The sequence below is a fragment of the Scylla paramamosain genome, chromosome 2, assembly GCF_035594125.1.
Source record: "Scylla paramamosain isolate STU-SP2022 chromosome 2, ASM3559412v1, whole genome shotgun sequence".
Taxonomy (NCBI): domain Eukaryota; kingdom Metazoa; phylum Arthropoda; class Malacostraca; order Decapoda; family Portunidae; genus Scylla; species Scylla paramamosain.
The window spans coordinates 32,417,612-32,431,816 of NC_087152.1; the positions used below are offsets into that span (position 1 = coordinate 32,417,612).

Below are 14,205 nucleotides of genomic sequence, written 5' to 3' on the forward strand. Positions count from 1 at the left end.
ATATATATATATATATATATATATATATATATATATATATATATATATATATATATATATATATATATATATATATATATATATATATATATATACAGTTTTGACTGAAAAGTTTAATTCTAAGAAATGTCACACTTTCTAGATGGGAGAAAAGACTCACATGTAATTATGGTATATGATTGGTAATGACTAGACAAAAAAACAAGTGAAAGTGTAAGACAACCCATCATCTGAGATGCATGAAAAAAGCATTATCACTAAAGCGTAAACAGATTGCTGATAAACATGATGGTGGCATTCAACCAGTGTAGTATAAAAATGAGGAAATGTTGAAGAACTGTCAAGTGTTTGTGATAGTCAACACTCATACAGTCAAGGCCTGGGTATGACACTATGACATGGCTACCAAAATATAAGAGTAAAACATATAGGGAAATTGCAGAGCATACAAAGAGCCGCAACCAAATAGGTGTCAAGTCCAACATCATAAGGAAACTACAGCTGGACAAACTATGAGTGACAATGTTGGAAGAAAAAGAAAGATGGGAAGGGAATCTTATTATGACCTGAAAACAGTACAAGGATTAGAAAGTGTTGAAGGGGAAAACTTTTTTGGTAAGAAATAACAGAATCAGTCATCATGATTGAAAAAGATCAGGCTTAGATGTCTAAATAATTTCAAGAAATTTATCTTCCCAAACAGAAGTATTAATACTTGAAATGAGTTGAACATGAAGGAACATCTGTCACTTTAAAACGATGAAAACAGATAAGGCAAGACAATAAAAGTCGTTCTAAAATTTTGTATACTAAAACTAGGTTTACACACACACACACGAGGATAAAGCTGTGTATAAATAAAATTTTGTAAACAGCGCATGAAATGACTGGAATGCATTACCCCCGGTGTTGTGTGCAAAAATATGCAGTTCATAAAAAAAAAAAAAATGTAATTTGATTAAAACAAATGGGGTATTACAAGCTTAACTTTATGTTGTAAAGTTACAAATAAATGAATAGCTGGGTAAATACATTAAACGCCATTGTTGTAATGAGCCAAATTGCTGCTGTAGATTCCAACAAAGTATGTGTCACTGTAGTTGTAACGAACTGTGATTCAATAATGAAGTTTTCACACACACACACACACACACACACCTCGGAACACCGGAAAACTGTATAGTATCAAGTGAAAGACTCGTACACATGCTCCGAAACAACACATTAGCACAGCATACTAACACAACTAGATCTTAGCCATACTTCTCTACCTCAGATCATAAATATCGCTGTTTTATATATATATATATATATATATATATATATATATATATATATATATATATATATATATATATATATATATATATATATATATATATATATATATATATATATATGTCTGGATCTGCATTCGAACACCGGATCAATGGTCATCCCATCACTTTGTTGCAGATACGTAATAATAATTATCGTATCTCATCCTCTTTTCATTTCCTTTTTACCCTTCGTCATCTCCTCTCACTCACTATGACGTGTTGGGCGGTGCCAGCGACCTCCGCCAGCGGCACCCGCACCGATAACACCGGGTCCAGCTGTTGTCAGGCGGTGAAGCCACATACATTCCTATCACAGACAGCGGTCTCATTCGCCAGAGTTCTCGTTCAGCAGTGTGCTGCTGCGATAACAACGATTAAACAAGAAGTTACGAAAAGTCGACATTTCACTTATCTGGTTCAGCTGTTGTCAACCGCTGAGAACGAACATACGTATACAGCAGTCGTCCGAGAAGAAAGGGCAGAGAGGGATGGGGAGGGGGGGAGGGGCCAACCGTTGGCCATGTGAATGGTGAATCTCTCTCTCTCTCTCTCTCTCTCTCTCTCTCTCTCTCTCTCTCTCTCTCTCTCTCTCTGCTACATTCTCATGTGTTGCAGACAAACGCTGAAGTCTTTCTGAGGTATCCTATTATCAGCTATTTACTCCAACAGCTCGTCTGCTGTAAAGCATCAATACATCACAGAGATTAATTCATCATTGCTACTGTACATTCGTGTCAGGATTGATTCTCCCTCTCTGATCTAATTAAGCCATTCTTTATAACAAACTTCTTCCTCTCTTTCAAGTCTTTTTGTTTTTTATCTTATAGTATATACCAACTACACACAAAACAAAATACTTAAACCCAAAGAAATATATCATGATTTGATTTTAAAGGAACGAAAATACTACCTTTACTCAGTCCAATAATAATACAAATGGTCAAAAACTAACACACACACACACACACACAGGCAGTCTTGTACTCCGTTCTCACGTGTTCACCTTATCCCCTTCCTCTCCCTCTTGCAGCGTTTTGCTCCCCACGTTCAGCAGCACAGAGGAGCCCACCAGCAGCTGCAGCGATAGTATCAGATGAAAACAACAGAACGACTGATAATTAAAGTGATAAGGTGAAATTTGACTTGTTGGCGTCTGCTGCTGAAGGGGGGGGGGGGACAGCCGCTGGCTACGTGAATGCTGAAGGTCTCTCTCTTTCTCTATCTCTCTCTCTCTCTCTCTCTCTCTCTCTCTCTCTCTCTCTCTCTCTCTCTCTCTCTCTCTCTCTCTCTCCAGCTTTTGAAATATAAATTTTTTGAAATATAAATAAATATCAAGGACGAAAGAAGGTATATAATTGATATAATTCAGTTGGAATACATTGTCAAGCTGGCCTAAACACTCGGAAGGCTTATGGACCTGATGGGGTCCCTCCTATTGTTCTCCGAAACTGTGCCTCCGTGCTTGCACCTTGCCTAGTCAAACTCTTTCAGCTCTGTCTGTCAACATCTACCTTTCCTTCTTGCTGGAAGTTTACCTACATTCAACCTGTTCCTAAAAAGGGTTACCGTTCTAATCCCTCAAACAACCGTCCTATTGCTTTAATTTCCTGCCTATCTAAAGTTTTTGAATCTATCCTCAACAGGAAGATTCTTAAACATCTATCACTTCACAACCTTCTATCTGATCGCCAGTATGCGTTCCGTCAAGGCCGCTCTACTGGTGATCTTCTGGCTTTCCTTACTGAGTCTTGGTCATCCACTTTTAGAGATTTTGGTGAAACTTTTGCTGTTGTCTTGGACATATCAAAAGCTTTTGATAGAGTCTGGCACAAAGCTTTGATTTCCATACTACCCTCCTACGGCTTCTATCCTTCTCTCTGTAACTTCATCTCAAGTTTCCTTTCTGACTGTTCTATTGCTGCTATGGTAGACTGCTCTTCTCCTAAATCTATTAACAGTGGTGTTCCTCAGGGTTCTGTCCTGTCACCCACTCTCTTCTTATTATTCATTAATGATCTTCTAAACCAAACTTCTTGTCCCATCCACTCCTACGCTGATGATACCACCCTGCACTTTTCCACGTCTTTTCATAGACGTTCAAACCTTCAGGAGGTAAACATTTCACGCAGGGAAGCCACAGAACGCTTGACTTCTGATCTTTCTAAAATTTCTGATTGGGGCAGAACAAACTTGGTATTGTTCATTGCTTCAAAAACTCAATTCCTCCATCTATCAACTCGACACAACCTTCCAGACAACTATCCCCTCTTCTTCAATGACACTCAACTGTCCCCCTCTTCTGCACTGAACATCCTTGATCTGTCCTATACTGAACTGGAAACTTCACATCTCATCTCTAGCTAAAACAGCTTCTATGAAGTTAGGTGTTCTGAGACGTCTCCGCCAGTTTTTCTCACACCCCCAGCTGCTAACTCTGTACAAGGGTCTTATCCGTCCATGTATGGAGTATGGTTCACATGCCTGGGGGGTTCCACTCATACCGCTCTTCTAAACAGGGTGGAATCAAAAGCTTTTCGTCTCATCAACTCCTCTCCTCTAACTGACTGTCTTCAGCCTCTCTCTCACCGCCGCCATGTTGCATCTCTAACTGTCTTCTACCGCTATTTTCATGCTAACTGCTCTTCTGATCTTGCTAACTGCATGCCTCCCCTCCTCCCGCGGCCTCGCTGCACAAGACTTTGTTCTTTCTCTCACCCCTATTCTGTCCACCTCTCTAACGCAAGAGTTAACCAGTATTCTTAATCATTCATCCCTTTCTCTGGTAAACTCTGGAACTCCCTGCCTGCTTCTGTATTTCCACCTTCCTATGACTTGAATTCCTTCAAGAGGGAGGTTTCAAGACACTTATTCATCAATTTTTGACTACTGCTTTGACCCTTTTATGGGACTGGCATTTCAGTGGGCATTTTTTTTATTGTATTTTTGTTGCCCTTGGCCAGTGTCCTTCCTACATAAAAAAAAAAAGTGTGGCGACCATATTACTGAAATCACGTGGTTAAACTCTCTCTCTCTCTCTCTCTCTCTCTCTCTCTCTCTGTGTGTGTGTGTGTGTGTGTGTTTGGTCTACCTGTCCGTCGTACACCTAAGTGTAGGTAGCTAGGTTCGTGCTGCGTTTTTTTTTTTCTTCTTCATAGCATCAATTCGTTCAGTTTAATTATAAATTGCTGTATGTTCTTTTGTGGCACCAACAATTGCAAACCATTCACAATATCATTACATTCAGTGAAATTATATATCTTCACATAATTCAGGTAGTTAGTTACCTTTCGATATTTCGTACTGATATCTAGTTTTCTTGTATCATACTTTACCCAGAGGTCTTTTTGTTCAGTTGTTTTAATCCCATAGCCATCCTTTTGAGAATTATGGTTGTATAACATCTCTATTTTCTTTTTCATAGTGCAACCAACTTAATTTTTGCGTCTCTTCCGTAGAGAGAGAGAGAGAGAGAGAGAGAGAGAGAGAGAGAGAGAGAGAGAGAGAGAGAGAGAGAGAGAGAGAGAGAGAAGCCACACGCAACAAATTCTTAGTGCAGAATTCAGTCCTTCTGCACCGCTGCTTGGAAATAGAATGTGTGGAGTGAGAGGAGGGAACGAACGGGAGAAAGGGAGGAAGGAGGAGGAGGGACACAAGGAGGGAAAAGGAGGGAGTAGCAAGTGACGGAAAAGGGAAAGGACGGACAGGATAAAAGAAGAGAAGGGAAGGGAGATTCGGACATTAGTCAAAAGCAGGGGTTGGGGAAGCGGGAGGGAAGCAAGGCGGGTGTGGAGGAGGGGTAATGCTACCGGCAAAGGGGTAGAAATGATTGGGGGGACCGCTGATGTGTTCTTATAAGAGAGCAGCTGAACTGGCTCAGTTGCACAATACGTACAGCAGTGGATCTCATCAGCTGTACCTCTCACTCCCCCCTACCTGTTGCCACTCCACATCCCTCGACGTCTCTCATCACTCCGTTTCTGCTGCACTCTGGTCCCCCTCGTCGTCCTCCTCCTCCAGTTCCACATCCCCTTCCTCCTGCTGCTACTTTCACTCACTGGAGGTAAGTGACGAACAGTGGAAGTGTTTCTTTCATTAAACTGCGGACATATCAGGGACTGCTAGTAGAAGAAGGTGGTGTTGAAGTAGAGTGGATGAGGGAGGGAAAAAAGAACTGTGAGGGAGTAGAGGTGTGTTTTGTAGTGACTTTGAGGACAAAACGGTGTTTACTCTTAAGCTCCGCCCACCACTTGAGAGCAAACGAATTTATAAAACAGATGTGTAGCGCTTCCGAGCACTTGGAAGTTATCATTACGGAGAAAAGTGTCGTGCGAGGCAGTCATCAGTGCACTGAGGATGAGTGAAGACCTCAGTAGCAGGAGGGAATTGCGAGTTTGGGCGAGGACTAATACGAGAGTGAGGGATGCTTCAGTGATTCTTAAATGGGGAGGAGTAAGAGGAGTGGAGTGTTACAGAGCATACGTAGAGTGGAGTGTGCGTGAGTGTGGTGACTTGAAGGAAGAAAGTGGGAGATGTAGCAATAACAGTAGTAGTAAAAGAAGTGACAAATTTAATTGTCATTGGTTGTAGTTCCTGTGGTTAGAGCTATCCCCAGTGTGTGTGTGTGTGTGTGTGTGTGTGTGTGTATGTGGTCACAGCTGATCGGTCGCCTTAACTTTTGTGAAGGTATGAGGCTGTTCGCGTGATATTTATATGTAATACAACACATTTTCCTCCTCCTTCTCCTCCTTAACCATGCTATCACCACCCAAATGCAATCAAATATAACCGCACGATTCTTGCTAAGACCAAGGTCTTATGATGCCATTCAGTCACTGAGATCTACGGTTAGCCATTAGTTAGTCTGTCACTCTGTCACTGACTCACTCAGTGAGTTATATAGTCAGTCGGTTACCTCTGTATAGCGTTACATATTGGTTAATGTTGTAAGTCCTGCACAGTAACACACACACACACACACACACCAGTAAGAAAAATAAATAAAACACGTTTGCTTAACAAAATAAAAATTTCTATGACGTAGATATATCTCTCATTTCCTCCACCACCCTTCCTCCTTTGTTCTCTCTCTCTCTCTCTCTCTCTCTCTCTCTCTCTCTCTCTCTCTCTCTCTCTCTCTCTCTCTCTCTCTCTCTCTCTCTCATATTCCCTTTCTTCCTTCCTTCCTTGATCGCTTTGTCACTCATGATTAAGAAAACAAATGAAGGAAGGGGGAGACAGCGTTCACAGTCACCCCCTCATAGATAAAAGAGGAAGGGAGAGGGAGGGAGCGATAAAGGCACCAGTTTGTGATAGAGAATCAAGGCCATACAATTAGTAAGTCTTAGCCAACACGTAAACGGGAACACATAAACAGAAAAAAAAAACAATAACAACTACTGTGGTGTGAATATTATAAAGGAATAAATAAACAGTTACATATATAGAAAACTATAACACACACACACACACACACACACACACACACACAAGGAAAGCAGGCACGTTCCAAAACAAGAAAGGTTATCTTGAGGGAAGATAGTTAAGAATTGGCGTTTCATCGCTAATATAAGACCATGCGTAAGTATATATATATATATATATATATATATATATATATATATATATATATATATATATATATATATATATATATATATATATATATATATATATATCTGTGTGTGTGTGTGTATGTGTGTGTGTGTGTGTGTGTGTGTGTGTGTGTGTGTGTGTAACTTTTTAAGAAGTAAAATATGTGCATACCTGTATTATAAAGGTCAAAACGAAGGGAACAAAATTCATAAGATAAGATGTCAGATCGACTAACAAGCGAGTAGAACAGACAAATAAAATAAATAAATGAATAAATAAATAAATAAATAAATAAAAAAAAACATACAATACCAGGAAGATGAGAGAGAGAGAGAGAGAGAGAGAGAGAGAGAGAGAGAGAGAGAGAGAGAGAGAGAGAGAGAGAGAGAGAGAGAGAGAGAGAGAGAGAGATAAGATGACCAGATATGGAAAACAAAACTTAAAAATCTAGACAGCAGGTTCACGAGAAGGGAAGAAAAGCAGAAGGAAAAAAATAGGAGATACTTATATTAATAATAACGATAAGAGATATAATAATAATAATAATAATAATAATAATAATAATAATAATAATAATAACAACAACAACAACAACAACAACAACAACAACAACAACAACGATAGTAAATGTAGCTCCTGAACTTGATATCGAGAGGACATCACGGTCAACTGTACTGAGAGAGAGAGAGAGAGAGAGAGAGAGAGAGAGAGAGAGAGAGAGAGAGAGAGAGAGAGAGAGAGAGAGAGAGAGAGAGATTTAAAACCTTTTCGCAGTGTACGGGAAAGTATGCGTATTGATTAAATGTATGACAAAGTTAGTAAGTTTGTTTGAAAGCAATGAATACTGGACCCTTGGGGACAAATTACAAAATAAACCTTTTCTCTTCCTCTCACAATCTAGAAAAAAATAATAATTCCTAGAAATTTTCGAATAAATGTTACAAATGGGGTTTTAATACAAGAACCTGATCCAAGTCATCATTTGCCATCAGGCCTTGCATTACTATGTCCAAATAGAAACGAAACTTGGATAGATTCATTTTCGGTTTGGCGGTGGTAGTGGTGGATGGCGGAAGCACATAGCGGGCCGAGTGGTTGAGTATGATTTAAAGGGAACATTTTTTGACTTTCCATTTGATGACTTATTTTTCTTTTGCTACTGGGAGCGCATGGCGTGCCGAGTTGTTAAATGGGAATATTGTCTGTCTTAACTCGGGTGCTGAGTTGCTGAGTTGGGATCGTATTTTAACCACTATTTCATGACCTGCTAGCCCTTACGACTTATAGAAATTAACGACTAATCGAGTAACGAGTTAGAAAGCTTTTAGTGTACTGAGAGATTAAAAGAAGAAAAAAAAAGTTAACGACGAGAATGGATGAAAATGGGAAAATGGGGTTTTAATACAAGAACCTTTGGTCATACACTCGTAGAGATCCGTAAGTTATGTTTCAACTTGTTTGTTATTTACTGCACAGTGGCGGTGTTACTGCCTGCACCCTGGATCTCACAAGATCTAAGTAATACCAGGTCAACGCATTAGGAGACCCAAATATGTTCCCTGTGCGCATGTGATGTATAGGGGAGGCAGTATAAAACGCATGGAGGCACTTCACTATGATTTGTTGTCCCCGCGCGTTTCACACGGCTGTTGAATATATTAGGTAATGAATTTATGAGCTCCGTAGCGCAGCCCCAACGTCTCTGCCTTTCTTCCCCTCTCTTCCAATATGTGTAATCATGATAATAATTACCTTAAAATTTTATTTACGTGATGTGTAGATCAATACAGAGATAAGATTCTAATTTGGCTCTGGATCCTTTGAACCGATAATGTCCATATCGTTGCCTCATTTGAAACAGCTGTCTCTGGATGGGGATGACAGGTGGAAATAGGTGTGTTTCATGTAGGGACTGCTACGTGTAAGAGCTTTCCTTATTTTCTTATGCTCTCTCTCTCTCTCTCTCTCTCTCTCTCTCTCTCTCTCTCTCTCTCTCTCTCTCTCTCTCTACGTTTTATTACCTTCTTTAGAAAATAGCAATGTTTCAGCTGAATTATAAAGAGAAAGCGGGAGAGACAAAATCCTCCGCATGACGTGACGCAAGGATGCGCTTGCGTCGACCTGGTATTAGTTACATCTTTGGGTTTCCTTCGCTAGATGCGGACTGTCATGCATATGTTCTGTATGACAGTATAAAAACTGCTCTTTTCCTATACACTGCCTGTTGTTAGCCGGCTGCTTTCTGCTCGTTGTCTGCATTGAGCTGTTACGCCTAAGAATCTAGCCTAGCGGCATTGTCACGTCAGCATGTAATCTACTGAGATGAGATGCCTTTGATGATTGGCCATGACACCAGTGGATGAGGGACGACAACCACCTCGCCTTGAGACGGAACACTGGATAGTATATATATATATATATATACTCGTATATATATATATATATATATATATATATATATATATATATATATATATATATATATATATATATATATATATATATATATATATATATATATATATATATATATATATATATATGTATATATACATATCAACAGGATGCATGTTATGGTAAATAACAGTAAAAAGTCCTTACCTACAGTAACAGAAAACGAAGTTTAAGTTTAAAAAATTCAAAGAAAAGAAGTGAAAATGAGGCGAGGTGGTGCGTACATACTCACGCTAGGAAGAAAGGATACAGGTGAAGGGAAGAGGAAAGGATTGTGGGAAACAAATAAAAAAAAAAGGGGGTGGGGAGGCATGAGTTAGGGAAATTATAAGGGAAGAAAGCCTTGATAATCTCCTTATCGACAGCAAATCTTAAGCCTTTCATCAATTAGTTACGTAAAAAGTAATGTTATGTACAATGCGTAGTACGTGGTGTTTCTTAAGACCGTAACATAAAGGGGTGGGGGAGAAGGAGAAAGAGGAGGAAAAAAATAATGACGGAAAAAGTGATACAAACAAATACATAATGAAGGCAATGCATCTTCATGAAAAAAAAGGAAATAAGAAAGAAAATAAATCTTGGGGATGGAAACAAGTAGCAAGTCAGCATACTAGGGCTCGAGCCCTTACGACTTATCCAGTTTCACGACTTACCCGCCATTTCCTTCCTCCCCTTTACCATAAAAAAAAAGGCAAAATAAACCAACGAAAATAGTACTTACTTGTTTTATTTGGCGAAGTGTACACTTTTCATTATTGTAGAATGTAACTATGCAGTTTATCCATCGTGTAGATACTAAACGTTGTATAGGATTTTAAAGCCTCCATTTTTCAAATGGTAAACTAATTTTTTTTCGTTTTTATTTATTTATTTTTTCAAGCATCAAACTAAATAAATTATCTTAATTTTCTATGATTCACTCTTATTACTGTATCAGTATGTACTGTAGTATTAATTTTTCAAATGGTAGACTTAGTTCACTTAATTGAATTTTACAACTTAACTATGGTATTTTTAAAACATCAAACACTTTACATACAACTTAACCATGGCATTTTTCAAACATCAAACATTACTCATCACTCTGAATCACTGGTTTGCTAACCACAACATGGAAGGACCTCTGATAAGAGGTACTGCTGGAAATTCCCGCACTGCTGCCGCACTCGGACTCATTCGTTGAGGGTTGGGCTTCCCTGGATACTGGCTCGGGCTTGAAGAATGATTAGATTTTCCTCTGCGTCTAAGCGTCCTGTTGTCGCTTGATGATAACAGACCTAAGATCTCGTAGAGCAGGGTGATGCTGATCCAAGTCATCATATGCCATCAGGCCTTGCATTACTATGTCCAAATAGAAACGAAACTTGGATAGATTCATTTTCGGTTTGGCGGTGGTAGTGGTGGATGGCGGAAGCACATGGCGGGCCGAGTGGTTGAGTATGATTTAAAGGGAACTTACCATTTGATGACTTATTTTTCTTTTGCTACTGAGAGCGCATGGCGGGCCGAGTTGTTAAATCGGAATATTGTCTGTCTTAACTCGGGTGATCGTACTTTAACCACCATTTCATGACCTGCTAGCCCTTACGACTTATAGAAATTAACGACTAATCGAGTAACGAGTTAGAGAGGTTCTAATGTCCTGAGAGATAAAAAGAGGGGAAAAAAAAATAGTTAACGACGAGAATGGATGAAAATGGGAAGAAGAAAAATGAAGAGGAAGGCCGAAAGGAGGAAAGGCGAAGGTTAAGAGTACGAGTATGTACGCACAGTATGAAGACGCAGTATTCGTAGACATGGCGGTACTTGAAGAGGAAATAGAAAAGTATGTTATTATTATTCTTATTTTACTTATTATTGTTGTTATTGTAGTTGTATTAGTAGTATTAGTAGTAGTAATAGTAGTAGTAGTAGTAGTAGTAGTAGTAGTTGTTGTTGTTGTTGTTGTTGTTGTTGTTGTTGTTGTTGTTGTTGTTGTTGTTGTTGTTGTTGTTGTTGTTATTATTATTATTATTATTATTATTATTATTATTATTATTATTATTATTACTATCATCATCATTCTTCTTCTTCTTCCTCTTCTTCGTCTTCCTCTTCCTAGTAGTAGTAGTAGTAGTAGTAGTAGTAGTAGCTGTTGTAGTAGTACTATAACTTCTAGCATCCATGCATGCATGCATGAACTGCAACAACAACAACAATCACTACTAGTACTACTACTACTACTACTACTACTACTACTACTACTACTACTACTACTACTACTAGTACTACTACTACCACCACCACCACCACCACTTTAATGTATACCACATCACGATCGTAACCAACTCCTTCACCACTAAAAAACTCCGCAGCATAAATACCTCCGCCTCACGTGTCTCGGTCTCTCCACGGTTATTATCGTTTCCTCATCGCCCTCTGTAGTTACGTCACCGATACCATAGCATTCACAGCTACATAACTTTATTAATTCTATCGCCACTGCCACCACCAACATCATCACCACCACCATCACCACCAGCATCACTACTGTCCATTATCACCTTTCCATTGTTCTTCAAATTTTTATTTATTTATTTTTTACTTTAGTTATGATTCGCGTATTGTAGTCTTTCTTGTTCTTCAGTTTCCCTCTTTCTTCTTGATTAATAGCTGTAAAAAATACTGCAGTACTCATTTCACGATAGTACTCTGAATTGTATATCTGGCTCTCCTTAACGTACTAATTATTTTACATGAAGAAAAAGAGACAGATACAAACAGATATTAGAAAAGAAAAATACAAATACGAAAGTGAACACGGAAATCTTAAAAAAATGAAAATAGCCGTAGAAATAAAGAAATGCTGAAAATTAATGGTCGTAAAGGATGTGAAATATTATAATACGGTTATGAATATCTTTCTATACACAAAAAAAAGTAAAATATTATGCAATTCTGAATAACGAAATACATTAAATAAATGCAGGCAGTAATAAAACGGGGTAAAAAGAGCTTGATTTAGTTTTTTATTCACATATACATGATACTTTTTTAATGCACAGAAATACATTTGCTTATTTTCTTAGCTAATTTTATGCAGGCAGCAATAAAGAACAATAAATAGGATAAAAAATAGTTAAAAGTCACTTAAGATGTGATCAAGATTATTCTCACCTTTGCGTCACCAACACAGGAAAAATAATGAAGCTTATAATTTTTCTAACACCCTCACCTTGGCTGTTACCACACCACCAGCAAGCCCTTCACTATCACCACCACTTACACCACCTCCACCACAAGGCCAGTACGAGTACATCCATTGCACCACTACTTTCATTAATACCACCACCACCGCCTCACCTCTTCCTCCTCGTGTCTCCAGATCCGCCGCGATGCTGAGCTTGGTAGCCACGAAGGCGGTGGTGCTGGTGCTGATGCTATTGCTTACCCTGGCCATGGGACTCCTGCCTCTCTACGTGTACAAGGTGTTAGCGAGAAGGCTTAACCAGGTGAGCTGCTGCAGTACCGAGTGTGAATGCTTTTCCTTTCTCTGTTTCTGATGTACACATAGTACACCCTCCCCCCTCCTCTCTCTCTCTCTCTCTCTCTCTCTCTCTCTCTGAACAGGGCACCATTATACGGGAAAAGCAACGCTCTTTGTAACGTTAACAAGGCTCAATGGCTTTAACCGTTTATTCATTAATGGAATGATATTATCAGCTTTCCATCTGTGTGTCTAATCTTTCTACATATTTTTTTTTTTTTCCTGTTCTGTTTGTCGCCATCTCATTTGCTACTTTTTGTCAGTATATATATATTCTCTTTTCATCTGTTGAGCTTCTTTCTTGTCTTTATTCTTCTCTTTTCTTTTTTACATTTTTTCCATAAACTCTTCCTCATTGTCTTCCCCCTTTCCCAATTTTCCTCCGCTAGGTGGCTCTCTCCATCAGTCTGTGTTTCGGCGCGGGAGTTCTTCTTTCCATCGTGTTCCTTCACCTTCTTCCCGAGACGCAGGAGAATTTTCACTATGCCATGGAAGAGGGATTCATACAGCATACGTCTTACCCGGTGGCGGAGGTGTCTGTGTGCTCTGGGTTCTTCCTCGTCTACTTGATGGAAGAGGTGATCCATGGTTGGGTGGCCCACCAAAAAGGAATTCAAGATCCCCAGGTATGTGATATAGACACAATACTCGTGCTAAACTAACAGTCTCTACCTCAAGCCTCTGTTCTTCATCTCTCCTTTTCTCATATCCTTTTGTTCTTCACTTTCCTCGTTCTTATTTCTTCTTTCAAGGTACGTGACAGGGGCACGATACTATCTTTGCAGTTTCTAACTCATATCTGTTCTCACCTCTTTTCATCTCATATTTTTTGTGTTCCTTCATCTTCATCTTTTCCTTTTTTTCAGTGAGTCGCCAAATGTCTCGTATATTTCGGGAACACTCAGGGGTTACATTAATTACTGTAGCAAGGAGAAAATGCTCGTAGTATATACTACGGCATGCTTTTAGGGGAGTCATTTTGGGTTACAGAATATTGTGTGGCAGGAGGCAAGATCAGTGTGTGGCTTACTTAGAACATGACTGATGTAAAATTTAGTGAAGTGGTTTTGTTTTCGCAGGTGACCAACGAGGGACCTGCGACCGTGGAGGAAGCGCAGAAGGAGGCGAGAGCAAGGAGAAGATCGAGCAGGATGTCTGAGTTGCGCCAGAGCACTTCCAGCGTGCTTGGGGTGACGGTGATCAAGGAAATGAAGGGCTACCTCAATGGGTCCTTCGAGGGAGAGGAAGCAACGCCAGATTCCGAAAAAAACTGTGAGGCTTCGAACTCGGTACACATCCATCATCGCCAAGATC

The 14,205-nt window shown here is 39.4% G+C and overlaps 1 protein-coding gene and 1 long non-coding RNA gene across 4 annotated transcripts in view; one reads left to right on the forward strand and one right to left on the reverse strand.

Annotated features, from left to right (window-relative positions):
• LOC135113690 (uncharacterized) overlaps positions 1-5,390 on the reverse strand; it is a 23,561-nt gene extending 18,171 nt beyond the window's left edge. Inside the window, exon 1 of the long non-coding RNA XR_010274934.1 lies at positions 5,253-5,390. This is a non-coding gene — a long non-coding RNA (uncharacterized LOC135113690). The remainder of the gene's footprint in view (positions 1-5,252) is intronic.
• Positions 4,981-14,205, forward strand: part of LOC135113682 (zinc transporter ZIP2-like) — a 10,039-nt gene continuing 814 nt past the window's right edge. Inside the window, exons 1-4 of one of the 3 annotated variants that reach the window (XM_064029162.1) lie at positions 4,981-5,379; positions 12,730-12,856; positions 13,281-13,517; positions 13,971-14,205. The exon at positions 13,971-14,205 is cut by the window's right edge and continues 814 nt beyond it. In XM_064029162.1, coding sequence (XP_063885232.1) covers positions 12,740-12,856; positions 13,281-13,517; positions 13,971-14,205 — 589 coding nt within the window. In that variant the 5' untranslated portion in view covers positions 4,981-5,379; positions 12,730-12,739. Of the gene's footprint in view, positions 5,380-5,488; positions 5,733-10,408; positions 11,191-12,729; positions 12,857-13,280; positions 13,518-13,970 lie in introns of those variants that run through there. The other 2 variants (XM_064029172.1, XM_064029153.1) reach the window with 2 other exon arrangements.